Raw genomic sequence first — 16,685 nt, forward strand, 5'->3', positions numbered from 1 at the left:
CTACTAGTCCCCTCCCTTTAGCCAATAGATTCATATATCCACCTTGGCTGTCTGTTGGTGATAGTAGCCAAGAATATCTGTTTGCTGTGTCCCACAGGGCCAATGCTAGACACGGTCTTTGCCATGAGTTAAATGTATCATCTGAAAGTTATCTTACTGTATAACCTGGTAATATTTTATCCCAGAATGCTACCCTTGGGGACTTTGAAATAACAAAAATGATGCACAAGAAACTTAGGAATTAAAACTATGGAAAAAATATCTAACACTGTTGTATTTATTTTCTAATTCTAGTTCTGGATGTTCTACACCTCACAAATGAAAAGATTTTTTCACTGATACAGGGATTTTCCTTACTCCACACTTGTGTTTGCTAGGTTAAGATAATTTTGTTGACTTTCAGAAACCTCCCATTACTGCACAATTTCTTTCTTGCTTACCGAAGCACAAAAGCCACAAAGAGAGAGAAACTTTAAAAGTAGGCATGGTGCATGGCAAATTAGGCACGCAACACCAATTAGCAAAAACACAGTAAAAGGAATTGCATGTCTAATTCACAACACGCTGTGCTGTAAATGCAACTCTTAGTAGTTTGTGAAATCACTGTGAAGTTTATCTAGTTAGAAGAGGCTTTGATTTTGGAAATAAAACTATCCAGAGATATAGACTCTTAATTTTACTGCTTTCTGTCAGTGGCTCCTAAGTAATAGAACCTCATTTATATATTTAGTTTCTGGGGGTACTGTGGATTGCTGTTTTGGTAGAGGTTACTAGTCGTGCTATGTTAGGAAGAGTTTAATTTCACACGTACAAATATATAGATTATCAGCAAACAGCAGAATGCCACCAAATAGAAATAGCATAATGGTTTCTGGTGAGATAACCTTTTCTTTTTACAAATAAATATTTAATGTCCACAGTTTTGGTTGTTGTCTGTATTATTTCTCCATGCTGCAAGAATTGTATGTAGCTAAGGGGAATGCTGTTCACACTCCCGTTATGAGATAGAAATAAGTCTTGCCCGTCCCTTGAATTGTTGATACAGGAATGAGCTATTCTCTTCTCAGGTTCTCCAGTTACCGAATTTCTACATTCAGCCAGGGAAGGATTGAAGAGAAAGCCCTGGCTTAGCATCATTACGGTAGCTGAGTTGGAAGCAAACACTTCCTGCTCAGCTTACACAAAGGGATAGGCAGGACAACTCTGCAGAAGCTGCTGCTGTGTCCAAGAGCTCTTGGCTGCAGTGCAAACTTCCTCGAGGTTCTCCTGTGCACCCAGTCTCCTGCCCTAACACCACTTGCTCTTTTGGGGGGGGGGGTTAAAGGGAGACTCAGTCTTGCCCTCTGGTTTTGAAGCAACCAGGATGAGTGAAGGGGAATTGGGCTTGGAGATAACACATACCTTTTGACATGTTGCCTCTGGGCCCAGTTTCTACCCTCCCCACCATACATGGCTTTGGAGATACATTGTGTCTCCTTCCCTTCCTCTGTCTACACTGCAGAGAGCAGGAAGGTTCAATCCTGCTGTGTGCTGCTTCACCAGCACATTCCATGTAGGGAACACACTAGTAAGACGGACCCCTTGCAGTCCCCTCCACTTGCTACCACCCCTTTGGGGAATATGCTTATGAAGCAGCACCCAGCAGGATTGCAAGCTAGGTTCTATCCTGCTAGCTGCAAGGTACTGCTTTGCAAGCATGTTCCCCGCAGGGAAGGCACTTGCAAAGCAGCACCCAGCAGGATTGCGTACTCTGCTTGTTTAAGCCTGCTGGCTACAAGGCAAATCACTCAGCTGGATCAAACCTTCCTGTTCTCCACAGTGTGATCAGGGGCAGTGGAAGGATGCACAGTGTTTCCTCCTTTCCTCACCCTCACTCCTGACCATATGTTGACTTTACCCCTTAATGTGCACTCCTCCATTGTCTCCCAAGACAGACTGGTGCCAACAACAATTGGATGTTGCCCATATCTGGATCAATCTGGGATAGAGTTGTGCTTTCCTTGTACTGAATGTGGATTACATGTTTTGAGCTCTGGGATTTTGAGTTAGATCCAGTTTTTTATAGAATCAGTGTAATCTGTTTAAATTAATGCTGTTTGATATACTCAAATGCTGTTTTCTGGACTGTGTAGGTCCTGCGCTAGACCTTGAAAAAGTTCAGCCAGAATCCATTGAGCCTGAGCCTGAAGTACAGAATGCTTTCAGTGAGGAAGCAAATACATCAACATACTATCCTGCTGCTGTTCCAGTAATGGACAAATATATTCTCGAGAATGGAAAGGTAATTTAGGAGGCTACCTCATAAATATTTGTCATGTGGAATTTTAGGTGGATTTCATGCCACTCATATCAGGCAAAGAGAATTCTAGAAGATCTTTACAGACATTTCTTGAGTTAGTGGTTTTGTTTCATTTGTTCAGCAAATTGTACTCACAGACCACACACCTGATGAAAATTATAGCTTTAGAAGAGCTGGAATGTCTTCCCATGTGTTAGACACAGTTATGTGAGAGATTTTGAAAGTAACTCGGAACTCCTAGATCTGATTCATAGATATCTATGTGTGTATATGTCTTTTGGAGACCAGTATTTCAATCATAGTTGAGCCTATATGGTTGTATGAATTCACTTTCTGATAAAATTCTTTGTAGAACAACTTGGTTTCAGTTTACATGAATGTACGCAGAACTCTGTTTCAAGTTAATTCTAACATTTCATACCTTGAGATATTACAGGAGTATTATTTTTTTTAAGATTAGTGGCTGGTTCTTATGAAATATTAAACAAATCACTACTAATCTGGATGCTCTCTGCTTTTTGAAAACTGACTGCATTTTCCTCCCTTTACACTTCAGGTCCATCTTGGCAGCGGCATCTGGGTAGATGAGGAGAAATGGCACCAACTGCAAGTAACGCAAGGGGATTCAAAGTATACAAAAAACTTAGCGGTTATGATCTGGGGAACAGATGTTCTTAAGAACAGAAGCGTCACAGGAGTCGCCACCAAAAAAAAGAAAGACGCCGTTCCCAAGCCACCTCTGTCCCCTCACAAATTAAGCATTGTCAGAGGTACGTGACTCGGAACATGTAATACTGCTGTGATGAAATGGGAGAATCTTCCTCTTAATTTTTTTTAAAAAATTACTCAAATATGCAGGACAATTCCACATTCCAATTACACTGTTGTGGGGAGGAGAGATATGCTGTTGCTACACCAACAGAAAAGCCCATATATCCTATGCATACTCAACCGAGGAGAGGAGGGGGAAAACACATTATCAGTTTTTTCTTCAATGGTGGGAAAGCAACCGACGTGCCCCTAGCATACATTGAAAACTGATCATTGCTATCCCTACTCACACATGGAGTGAGTCAGTGGACGCACAATGCCAGGGTCGTACCCCAACACACAACGCTAGAGCACCTCACTTCACCAATCCCATTGGCATAGCCATCAATGACCACAATACTGCAAGTCCCCAGGTATCTCTCCTGGCAGGAGTTTGACGAGTTACTCTCTTCACAACCACAATTTTTGAGCACTACACACAGAAGAAAAGGAGAGTCTAGATAAGGCTGCCCCCGTCCACCATATGCAGCCATAGATACCAGGAGAATAAGGAATGGAGGAGGAGCCATAGCTGAGTGGAACAGCTCACATTTTACATGGCAGAAGTGCCAGTTTGAAATCCAGGGTACAACCTCACATTAGGAAAGATGGGAAGCCCCCCTCTTCCCACTTGACATACCTTAGCAAATCAGGAGGAGCACTGCATGAAGCAATAGCCTGGCTGCTGCGTGGGTCAACCAGACCATTTGGCCCACCCTTTCCCCTAGCACCTGATGTGACCAGTCACCTTCCTTGCTATCTTGCCTGATAGGCCAGCGCTGCTGAGTAGAATCCCAGTAGGCCTCTGCCTCTCTCTTTTCCTTCTTCCTTGCCAAATGACTGTCTACTACACCGTGTCACCATCAAACTTGTGCAATCTGATAAGCCTGCCCATTCATGAGTGAACAACCATTGAAAGCACCACTTCAAGCATCCTTCCTTCCCCTCTCAGAGTCCCATCCTGAGGCCAGATCCTACTTGAATACAACCCTACCACCACCACCACCACCAACAACAACAAAGTACATGTTGCAGAATCAACATCTGGGATAGAGTGGACCCTGAAAGAGAAAAATACTTTTCTGGGATGGCCAATCATTCACCCTAGCAGGTTCTTTATGACAGTTGCTCAATAGACAGAAGAGCAGGTTATCCTTGTGGCACTAGCTGCATCCTAGGGACACCTTCATCTGTTTTGTGTCTGTGCAGAATGAGGTTTCAAGTGGATCCTGTCTCTGTTAAGAGAAGGGAGTCACTGACAGGGAACAATGAGCAATAGTCAGCAGCTCATAGCCACTGAAGCTGGAGCAGGTCTTTTGGGGTTAGTGAGAAGACAGGGTCTGATGACGTCCGTATGACGTCCTACATGCCCAGTCATAGAATACTTGAATTGTAAAGTTGGAAGGGACCCTGTGGGTTATCTAGTCAAACCCCCTGTGATGCAGGAATTTCATCTAAATAATGCATGACAGATGGCTATTCAACTTCTGCTTAAAAACCTTCAAGGACGGAAAGTCCATCACCTTTCATTGGAGTCTGTTCCACTGTGGGACAGCTCTTACTGTCAGAAAGTTCTTCTTGATGTTTAGTCGGAATCTCCTTTCTTGTAACTTGAAGTCATTGGTATGAGTCCTCTGGAGCAGGAGAAAAGAAGCTTGCTCCATCTTCCATGTGACATCTGTTAAGATATTTGAAGGTGGCTATCATGCCCAATTCCCTCAACCATTCCTCCTAAGGCTTGGTTTCCAGACCAAGTTGTGCTCCCCCTGTGTTGGGTTTATATGCTAGTGGTAGTGTGCTGTGTTTGGGTGCTGAGTTACACTGTGACTGTGTCATATGGCCTGTCATGGAGATGTGACTGGGACAGTTGTCTTCATGGACTATTTTTTTGTTTCCCATCCCCTGCCATCTAAGTCATTGGGAAGAAAATTGCATCATGGCTGGGCATGATGAAAATGTTCAGCTGTTGATGGGGCCATGTCTGTAGTCTGGAGAATTGTAGGTTGTAGTGTTTCCTGCCCTGTTCCGTCCATAGCTCTTCCCTGTTTTAGCCATTCTGTTGATTTATTTGATGTGTTCACTAGGGTGTCTGTCTTGGCAGTGATGTGTTCTACTAGCACTTGTGCCATATTCTCTGGCCCTCGACCAGTGGATCTTGAGTGTTTAAGGACACCTTTAATCATTGCATTGAGACTTGGTTGAGATATTCTCTCTCACAGAAAAAGAGTATAGCTACATACATCCAAAAATATATGTAGATATAAAGCCTTCCACTTCTCTAATCTACAAATTTTCATTCAAAATGCAGTCAGAGGATCTACAATCCATTTTAAAGAGGAAAATAGACACCTTAAGGCAGTTTGATACTTAGAAAGGCATTGCCATACTTAATCTGGCATTTGAACGAAAATCCCTGCTTCTGAAAATAAAACTAATATGAATTTTTGTTTGACAGCACCTTTAGAAATGGTATCAGAGTATGCATGCCTGACTATCTTTTTCAATCAAGAAACTATGTTTCAAAGCTTTTTCAAATTTGGTTGCAATCCAGAAAAAATAAACCCAGTTAAAATGCATTGAAATAGATGCAATTTAAGTACTTAATTAATGTTCTTAATTGTACAATTAATGTGCTTAATTGTACAATCCTATGTATGCTTACTTGGGAGCAAATCCTATTGTATTCAGTGAGGTTTACTCCTTAAAATGTATGCCTAGGATTGAATATGTAGGCTCTAATTTCAATGGGATTTAGGTGCACCTTATATATCCTGACCTGCATACTTTATATTAGGGATAGGAAACCTGTGACCCACCAGATGTTGCTGGACTACAGCTCCCATCATCTCTGACCATTGATTGCGCTGCCTGGGCCTATCATGGAAATTGTAGTCTGGCAACATTTGGAGGGCATCTCTACTAAATGTATTCTCCTTGGCCGTGCCGAATTGACTTTTTATGTTAGCCTTGTTCCCACATCCCATGTCTTGATGTGTATCTGTATAGCATGATCATTTCTTTATATCACTGAAAGAGAATACATAATCACAAGGAAACCTCAAACATTCTTTGCACATCACCTAAGTCTGGTACTATCTAAATGATGCATAAGGATATAAATATCAGTTCTCTGTAGCTTAAGAAAACAAGTGGATTCACTAAGTATTATGCACATCCAATTCAATGCATAGTACAAGAGAGGGTAAGCCCCACTTCATCTGTTAACCAGGGACACAGATATATGTGCATGGCAACTCCTCGTAGCACTTGAAGCAACCACGTGGACAAGGCTGGTCCTCACACCAGCACGGCAAGACTGTAAGCCAGGTTATCATTGGCATGGAAACCAATGATGCTACTGGAGCAGCTCTTATGAATAGAAAGTTAACTTGGAGTGGTGCAGAAACTGCTTTCAATCAAGGGAAGAAAAAAATTGAGATGCTCCAAGTGCTACTGAGAAGGAGCAGAAATGAGCATAGAGAAGGGCTGTAGCTCAGTGGCATAGCAAATGCTTTGAATGCAGGTTGAAGAGCCCAGGTTGACTCTCTGCTATCTCAGGGTAGGGCTGGAAAAGACACCCGTCTGACTGGCAACAGCTCAGCAGTGTTCACTGTGAAGAGTACTCTCACTTAGTATACTGTAAGACATCTTCCTGTGCTGCTAGAGATAATCCTGTGGAGCCCAATAGCTAGGAGCTCTTTCCTTTCTCCCAAAATATTTTTAGTTATGGGGTGGCACCAGCTGTCTTGTGTTTCTGGGCTCTTGAGCCAATGTTCTGGGAATGATTACAATTAGTAGTGTTCAGGGAAGCTGACTTTGTGGCTCCTTAAACCCTAGTAACAGCTGAAGTCTGCAGAGTAAGCTGAGTTGTCGCTCAACATTCTGCAACAGCTTAACAACTCCATTCTAAACTTATGATCCTGCACAGGATATTTTGTGCCTATGAAATTTTAGTGAAATCAGTGGAACTTTAACACTCATTGCTGATCATCAGGGTTATGTCTGTAGGCAGTGATGCAACAATGCACTTGGACCAGATCTATGTGCACATCAAGGTTTATTGTACTGTCCCCCCCCCCCCTCATTGGCAAGACTGTGAGATGGTTTTTAACTTTGGGGTGATGGTTCATCTGGGAATCATGTTGGAAATAAAACAGCAACAGCCAACATGGGTAGATTCCAATAATGCACAATAATAACTTGAATTTCCCTCTCTGAGGGTTTGTGCATTGTTTTTCAGTTCAAATATTCAGTGTTCTAGTACTGAAGAAGGGGTGGGGGGTACTTTTCCTTGATCACAGTTCATCTGTCAGTGTTTAAATTAGAACACCATTTTTAGCCACGGTTCTTCCCCCAGCTCTTTCAGACCTCATTTTAATGCATACTGGCACCTACCCTTTTCAGCTTAGATTACAACTAGGATTTTAAATAAATTTTTCATTGTCCAATAATTTTTTTGCATTTCAAGATGAGAGCTCGTAAAATCCATGTTTGATGTGGTTTTTACTTTTATTCTCTGGTCCTAGAATAGCTTCCTTAAAATACATCTTTTTAAAAAATGGAGCAAAGCCTTAATGGGGCTAATATGTCTTGCTGTTTAGTAGTCCCTGTTGTGTAGTTTATTTTAAGGAAGTTATTAAAAAGTACAGTATGCAAACATTGTAAACCCTGTCACTGAAAAATAACCTTTCCTAAAACTTCTGAAAGGTGTCAGAGGAAACTGAAAAGGGTATAGAATATTTAATTGTCATAACTTTAATATGGTACATTAACAATGCTATAAAACTTGTTAATTAAGTGAATCTCTGTGGTTTTCTACCATATGAAGCAATAATTTGTTGGTGGGGAAAATGCTAGGCAAAGCAGAAGGAAAATACTAGGCAAAGCAGAAGTTGTTTAATCAGTTTGGAAGCCATTAAAGCAATAGTAAGGACCAGCAGGCACAATGGCTATATTTTTGCCACTTTGCCACTGTGTGTGTGTGTGTGTGTGTAGAGTGCATATGGAGTGCTAAGAGTAGCAGGGCTCACCCTTTTAAAGTTGGGCCTTTGTAACCAGGCTATTCGCAGCCCATTTATTCCTTCCAAAGTCTGAAACAAAGTTTGTTGTTTAGTCGTGTCCGACTCTTCGTGACCCTATGGACCAGAGCATGCCAGGCACTCCTGGCTTTATAGTTTCTGGAATATATCCTCATCTCTTTATATCCTCATCTCTTTCAGGCCTGCTGCCTTCAACTATTCTTGGGCATTAAAGATGCAGCTACATTGCTTGGAAGTATCTCTTGACTACACCTTTCTTGTGTGCTCTTTTTCCAATAGAATATGTTGGCCAATATGACCCTACTTCAATTAATGCTTTTAGAGCACCTTGAAGGTCCACCAGAGGAGGCTTCATAGTTCTTTGTCACAGAAGTGTGCTGCTGCTGGAATAATGCATCACTTATATGTTCAGCATAGGTCAGCTTCCACTTCTTCAGGCTACCAATGCTAGTGTGATTCAGGAAAACAAAATGTGAAAAAGTGGGAACGTTTGTTGGAAATTACTAGGGAACCTGCTATCTGCAGCAGCAAAGGGAACATTGAGAAACAGATTTTTCTCTGGAGTTTGCTCATGTAACCATGGTTGTGTGATATAGTGGAAATGTTTAGCCTGGAAAACAAGACTTCAGAGCTAGAAAGTGTAATTATGTGCTAGATAATGGTCAGATAATGCTATATGCATTCCTTTTTGGTGTAATCCTAAACCTGTTTACTCAAAAGTGTTCTATGGAGAAGTGTGCATATGATTATAGCCTTTAATTTTAATGGAGTTAAGTGTTGGGTTGTGATTAGTAGCCTATGATTCAAACTACAAATCAACCAGAAACATTTCACACTGCAGTATTAAATTGTAGCTGAAAGTATTATTGTACATTATTTTGTTCATGATCCAGAGAACTGCATGCACAAAACCATGTGCATAAACCAAATGTTTTGAAGTCTGTCAACAAACTGCTGCCCTCTTGCTATCTCTTGCATGTGCCTCTTACCTTGCTCAATCACATCTGCTGTGTTTTACATTTGTTGAGGTGTCATTCTTAATGCCATTTTTCTTCATTTCAGAATGTTTGTATGACAGGATAGCACAAGAAACTGTGGACGAAACTGAAATTGCACAGAGACTCTCCAAAGTCAACAAGTACATTTGTGAAAAAATCATGGATATCAATAAATCATGTAAAAATGAAGAAAGGAGAGAAGCAAAATATAATTTGCAATAAATTTTGAATTTTTAATAAAGTATTAGTGTTTTACTCTGGTGGTGGTCTTGATTTCATGGTGTTGGGCTGATGGGCTAAAGTGACCTTTTGGTGTGGATTGTATTATGAAATACTGTCTTATTTTTAAACAGTTTTGAGAAACTACTCATCTAAGTACTACAGCAAAATAGAATCAAATTCCCTAGTTTTTCAAGGAAAGTGACATGCTGACTGTGGTTCAGCCTGTGGCAAATCATTTTGCAATACCCAGACCTATATACTACATTGTCATCTGCACTTGCCGGACATCAATACTTCAGCATGGCAGCACATGTTCTCTGGAAAACTCTGCCCATGGGTATCAATCAAGCAACTCCACGATACTCTCTTGGGCACCTGCTAAAGATTCATGTGAGCCAACCCAAGCAAGTAATGTTTACATATAATTTCTAACAACTGCCAGTTTTATATTTTGATAGATTTTTCAGTTAACTTGATTTTGATGTTCAGTTCATCAATATTTTTGATACAATGAATGAATCTTTTTATATTCTATGTAAGCAGCTTAGAGTTTATGAATGATTAAGCAGTATATAAATCCTATTAAATAAGTAAAACAAGCCATTTTTGTGAAAGATGTTTAAAAATGTATTTTAGATTAATGTGTAAAGTTTAAGGCATGTTGAGATACACATTCCTGCTCTTCCTGTCCACACCCCTCACCCGTACATCCTTATTTCTAGATGATCGGAGCATGTGAAAAAATAGAAAGTGTGCAATGAAAGAGGATTTCTGATATGTCTTTGTTCACAGTTGCTGCGATTCCCATACCATCAGGCAGCGTAACCACTGGAGAATGCTTTCTGTCAACTAGATGGCGCAATCAGGTTCTTTTTTTTAAAAAAAAAATGCATATTTGGGCAAGTGATAGCTGACAATCTGGGTGCTTGACTTTGCAGCTGGCATTTACTATTAAATAAAAACTCAGTGAAGTTTTGTCCAGATTGAAGTTGGGCCATCTTCAAGGTTGGCCACCTTCTATTACGATAAATTTTCCATATTGTATTTACTTTCTGGACTTAGTTGTCCCTACTACAGTGGTACCTCTGGTTAAGAACTTAATTCGTTCCAGAGGTCCGTTCTTAACCTGAAACTGTTCTTAACCTGAGGCACCACTTTAGCTAATGGGGCCTCCTGCTGCTGCTGTGCCACCAGAGCACGATTTCTGTTCTCATCCTGAAGCAAAGTTCTTAACCCGAGGTACTATTTCTGGGTTAGCGGAGTCTGTAACCTGAAGCGTTTGTAACCTGAAGCGTTTGTAACCCGAGGTACCACAGTATATGCCTCATGTGCATTAAAACTGTCGCATATAGCATCTGTGCATGGATTGTGAAATATACAAAGAAGCTTTTCTTAATAAGTTTGTTCAGGATTCATGGGTATCTTTCTCAGTTATTACAGGCAAATGTTTTAGTTGAATGTAGGAAAGTTAGGATGGTGTTAATGTATTTTGATACTGATTTTCTAAAAGTTGCTATATGTTGGAAGTTCCTTGCTGGAAGGCTGGTCTGGGTTGACTGGATTTCTGCAAAAGGTTCAAGCTTTTCTGAAATTTATATAAGCTTATTAAAATAGCTGTGCTGCATTGCCAGTGGCAAATAACCTGTTCTGTTTGGGCTGGGAATCATGGGCTTAGGCAAGTGCGGAGTTGATTTTTCAAAATGTGAGTCCGGATCTGTTAATATGTAAGGAAAGATATATTGCTGGATATCAGTGGGGTACTAGATGTCAGATATACTGGATATCAAAGGGGTCTCTTTATTTCCCCTGGATGTGGGGAGCATTATGGTTGCAGAAGAGTTGTTGATCCTGATATTTTAAACATGGTTGCTATAATTCGTAATATCCATGGCCTGATTCAAAATAAAGGACTTCTGGCACACATGGTTTTTTTCCTGGTGGTGGGTGGTGATATAATAAATAGCAAAAAGGGCTTCTTCAGACTATGATGTTGCTGGTATATTTGGTGGATTTCTGGCTTGGGGTTTGACATCTTCACTTTCACACCATGGACATTAATCATTATAACATTGAATTTCCATTTGGTGTCTTCGTTTTTCTCCAATTCGGGTGTCCGTTTATAAGAAAGAAGAATTGTGAAAGAACTAGAGAGAAATACAGCCTAACAATGAGTTTTTCCGTAAACAATGATGCTAATATATATTTTGCCATTGGAGCTGTTCAGGGTGGTATCTTGGTTCATATTTGTTAGTGGTAGTATGTTATTCCTCATGCCAGGGGTAAGCCACTTATGACCCCTGGACCACATTGGATTCCTTGTACGCCTTTCAGTACAGCTTGCAGTTGCTCCTTAGAGTGTCAGCTTGCATATTTTTTAATACTCTAGTCCACGAGAAGTCCATAATCAAAGCACTCCTGGAAGTAATGTGTGTAGGCAGGCATTAGGATCCCGTCTCTCTCTCTCTCTCTCTCTCTCTCTCTCTCTCTCTCTCTCTCTCTCTCTCTCTCTCTCTCTTTGTGTGTGTGTGTACACACTCTCTAGCAAAGTGGGAGCCACTTCCCAGTCATTACTTTATTCTCATGCCACTGAATTGACCTCATGTTGAGAGCTGTGTGAATTTCTTACCCATAACTAATATATAAGTTAAATAAGTACTTCTGTTTTTTTCCAGCAAAGATTCAGTGTTTACTTTCAGTAAGAATGTAAGACATGGTGCACAACATCTTAGAAGCAAAATAATTCTTAAAACTCAAACGGCATATATAATGGCATGCAAAATCATAGGATGTCTGGATTTTGATGTGGGCATAACCACTTGCCCAAAACACCCTGGTAAATGAAATGAAATGCATGGGTATTGCTATGAATTAAGAAGAAATGTCATGAAAAATGGTTTCACTTTGGTATGCCTCTGATTTTCATAGTCTTAAAGTGATAAAATCTTAGCATCAATCACACATACTTTATTGATACCATTTTTTTCATCGTAATGGCACAGTGCAGTTTAAAGCAATAATTCAAAGAATGTAGAGGCAATAAAAATGTTATGAAGAGCAATTATTGCATACTTCATGCTCAGTAGCTAATTTTTAAATTTTACCATCTCAGATATTTCAAAAGACTCTTCTCCCCAGGCTTTCTAATAGGAAGAAAAATGACTTAGATTTTAAAATTGGAACAATTATTCAACAAGAAATTTTACATGGCTGGTCATTGACTTCTTTCCTTTGAGAAATAGATGTGCCGCTTGCTTTGAATGAGAGTTTTCCTTCTACTTGATCAAATTCTACTTCCGCTTAACTCTGCAGAGGACACATTCCACAGAGAGGCTGCTGTTATGGCAGCCTTTCGGTTATTATGTCACAGCAAAATTGTGGCAGTTCTTTCCACTCTTCAGTGAACTTCCACATAGACACTGCTACACATACCCAGATTTCCAGGAGCTGGAATTTGCTGTGTGATGATACTTAAAGTGAGCAGGATGTACTCTTAGGCTACTTACATCTGTCGCATCTTTGCATAGAATAGTTTGTTTTATTTATTGTATTTTCATCTGGCCCTTCAATTATCTTCCTGTCACAGTTTAGAAAAAAAATGTAAAAACAAAACTATAAAAACCTAAAAGCCACAGAAGTATAAAAAGGATAAAACAATAGGATTAATGTAAATGTAAAGTTATTTGTAAGCTGTGGAAACGCATTGGCGCCACCACCTCTTTCTAGTAACCACTTCCTTCACATCAGAAGGTGGGGATAGCCAAGGAAGCCCTCCATGGAAGATCATCTCTAGTAGCTACCCAAGGAGGCAGATGTTTAATCAATTACCTTAGTCCTAAGCTATAGAGGGCTTTAAAAATCAAAATGAGCATTTTTTAATTAGATGTGGAAACAGACTGGAAGCCAGTGCAGTTGAAATAGCACCTTCCAGCAGTACCTTTGTCTTGTCTAGATTTGAGTTTTCAGTTTATTCGTCTCCATGCAATTGGTAACCATGATGAAGCAGTAATTATAGCACTGCCACTGACACAGAGTTGTGTTTGATCTACGTATCAATAGCACTTCTCCCTAAAGTTGCATGATCTCAAACAGCGGTTTCATATAGATGTTAAATAGCATGGGGGATAAAATTGAGCCCTGTAAGCAAAAATTCTATAGCAAAATTGCTAAGGATTCTAGCAGGTAAAAATGGAATTGCTGTTTCAATGCCAAAACATGTTCTGAACTCAGTCTTAACTATATACAGTAAGAGTGTGTGAAGTTGTATGCCTCCATGCAGTTGTGTCCTTTGTCTTTGTAATTTTAAACTGTCATTCTCACAGGCTGGCTACGACTTAAATCTTTAGTTAGTTAAATTTCTATCAGAACTGTGTATTATTTATTGATTAATTCATTTTTATATCAGAGCTTTTACCCTGCTTTCTATTGTGTATGCCTTCTCAAGGTAGCCTAATATCAGCTCTCTGGTTTAATCCAATCTAGACTTAACTGCAGAGGTGTGCTACTTTGCTCAAAGCTGAAACAAACTTTTGGGGCGTGGTCTATATGCCCACCCTCTCCTTTCAAGCCAAGTGACTTGTAAGTTACAAAACAATAGCAACAAAATGGTCTATGACTGCTAAAGCTGTTCTTTGGCCTCAATGAAATGTTTTGCATGTTTGAACTGATTATGACTTGAGAATCTTGGTTGATTTCCTATCTCTGAAGAATTATGCTAATTGAGAAGGAGAATTCCTTTTGGAATAAAATAAAATTCCTTCCAGTAACACCTTAGAGACCAACTATGTTTGTTATTGGTATGAGCTTTTGTGTGCATGCACACTTCTTCAGATCATGGAATGATTTGCTAAAATTCCAAAGGAGAAAGTTGATCTAAATATGTAGATGGGGGAAAACCTAAACGTAATCCTTTTTCATTAAAAAAAAAGGAAGTATTTCCTTAGAGATTACGAAATGATGTCAAAGAAAGATGCCTTCATCTTCTCTGTGATGATTGACTGTTAATTAATTTAGCAATTTAGAAACATGGTGAAACCACTGTCTCAGCTTGTTCCTATTTGTAAGGGCATCAGAAAATTAATTATGAATGTTGCTTTTTGAAATGTAATTAATGTCCCTTTGCTGGATGCCTGATTATTATTTTCCCTTTAATTTGTAATTTGTTGCCATCATCCATCTTCCCAAGTTGATTTTCCTCCTTCTTGCATTGCGTCACACAGCTGCTGTTGTAGAAAGCAGTTCTGGGTGATTCATCCCAAAACAGGGGATGCAGTAAGCCCTATTCATCCTTTCCAGTCCCACCACACTTCCCTTACAGCTCCATCCATCTCTTCTCTGCTCCATCCCAGACTTGTCACTGGAAGCCTCTCCTGTTAGTCATGCTATCTCTGAACTTCCATGTTCAGAGACATTGTCTCAGAATTCTCGATGCTCAGGACTGCATCAGTGGTGTGTTGGTGACCTCATGCCTACCTCATAAGCTTGCCAGGTAAATTTGGCTGGTCTCTTTTGTACTGGAAACAAAATGTTGGCCTAGATGAAGACATGCTGCTTGAACAAGGCAACAAACTTGGAAGGTAAAAAAAAAAAGGATCTAAGCACCAAACACAATTGCCCAAAGCAACAAAATGAATACAGAGCAAAAGTGGGATCTGAACCCCCAAATCTATTAGTTCAAAGCTGACATGAGGAACCTGTGGTCCTCAAGATGTGGTTAGACTCCAATGTCCATCAATCCCAGCCAACACCTGCAGGACCACATATTCCCCCTCCGGACTTTAAGCCAACATTAAGCAATGCCCTACTCTGCATTGCTCCCTTCCCTGAGTCTCATTTGCAGAGATAAAAATAAATCCCAAGGAGCCTCACAAAGCAAAGCTACACATAACCTAATTATGAGTTGGGTGAAAGTAGTAATCTAATTCATTTGTTGTGATGACATTTTGTTAAAGGATTAGAGAAATTTAGGGAACCTAGATCTGCCAACAGCTATTAGCTATGAGAGCTAATAATTACCCCCCTCCCAAATGTTCTGGCGCACTTTACCTCTGAGCGGCAGTTGCCGAGGGGTGGTGGGAAACAATGGGAAATGCTATCATGCTCATACCCTGCTTGTGAGCTGACAGAGGCACTTGGAGATGGAATGCTAGAACAGATGGAAGTTTGGACTGACTCAGCTGGGATCATATCAAATTCTTACACAATGGCACCCAGTCTATCCTCTGCCCCACATGCACTGAAATAAAAACACTTTCTACATTTCCCCCAATCACTCATTGGTGCAAATGCAAATAGCAACTTCACAGGAGTGATTATTGTCACGGCCACCATAGGGAAGGAAATGGAAATGGTAACCTCCCTTTCTCCTACTACTACTGTGGTCCTGAAAATTGCTAGCTTTCTCCCAGTGTGTTAAGTGCAAAGGCACACTTGAAGTTATGTTCAGTTAGAGGAAGCTGCCTTAGAAGAGCATGAGGCCATCGATGTGCCTCTTCACCATGCTGCAATACTGTGGTTATAGGATTACATCCCTCAGCAGGGGATTTGAGGACACCATATTCTCCCTCCATGTATCCTATGAGTGGATGTATGGCAGGTGCCAAAAAACAAAAACAAAACTAAGGCAGTAATCTTTATAAGCTGCTTAATGGACTTCCACAGCTTTTATCCAACTTGGCGCTTGGATGCTGTCCCTCTTGCAGTGTACTGAACCACACACAAGAAACGATGAATTTTGACTTTAATAATCAAAACAAACTTAAATTGCATTAGGCCATTCCTATTTGCCTGGATTTGTTGTTCAAGTACCCACTTACCTTGACTATACTCTTGGCATGTTTTCTGCAGGAACTCTACACACCTCAGACTGCATACCTAACACCTACAAAACAAACATCCACACAAAAGCTTTTAAAAAAAATGCTATAATGATGCCTTATGTGCTCTTTCACCCTCCCCCTCTTTTCCTTCTGCTATGGTGCTAATTTTATGTGCAGATTAAATTTCAATCTTGCTATAATGGTTGTTAAGTTTAAGTAATAACTCAGGGAGAAATCTCCTAAGCAACATAGGAATAGAAGGGGCAGCCAAGCAGAAATCACCACTGCTCTTCGCTTCCTGGCTATTTTAACCTGGCATCTCTGTGGCAGATGGGATTAGCAAAGCTGGGACTCTCTGGCCTTGCCAATGCCTTTGGTTCATAACTTTTTCTCTGTTTACAGAATCCAGAGCCGCCACCCCCCCCCCTTTCAGCAGCTGCTTCAGGGACCATCTCACCTAGGAAAGAAGGTTCACTAAGCAAGTGAAGTAGAATGATTCCTT

At 40.4% G+C, this 16,685-nt stretch overlaps 1 protein-coding gene across 7 annotated transcripts in view; it reads left to right on the forward strand.

Annotated features, from left to right (window-relative positions):
- The window catches only part of BEND5 (BEN domain containing 5), a 730,611-nt gene that overhangs the window by 410,391 nt on the left and 303,535 nt on the right, over positions 1–16,685 (forward strand). For 6 of the 7 annotated variants that reach the window (XM_035121552.2, XM_035121547.2, XM_035121548.2 and 3 more), the window contains 3 exons: positions 2,133–2,281; positions 2,856–3,069; positions 9,211–9,407. The exons of the other annotated variant lie outside the window; for it this stretch is intronic. In XM_035121552.2, coding sequence (XP_034977443.2) covers positions 2,133–2,281; positions 2,856–3,069; positions 9,211–9,368 — 521 coding nt within the window. In that variant the 3' untranslated portion in view covers positions 9,369–9,407. Of the gene's footprint in view, positions 1–2,132; positions 2,282–2,855; positions 3,070–9,210; positions 9,408–16,685 lie in introns of those variants that run through there. 7 annotated transcript variants of the gene reach the window in all.

Source organism: Zootoca vivipara, chromosome 7, assembly GCF_963506605.1.
Source record: "Zootoca vivipara chromosome 7, rZooViv1.1, whole genome shotgun sequence".
NCBI lineage: Eukaryota > Metazoa > Chordata > Lepidosauria > Squamata > Lacertidae > Zootoca > Zootoca vivipara.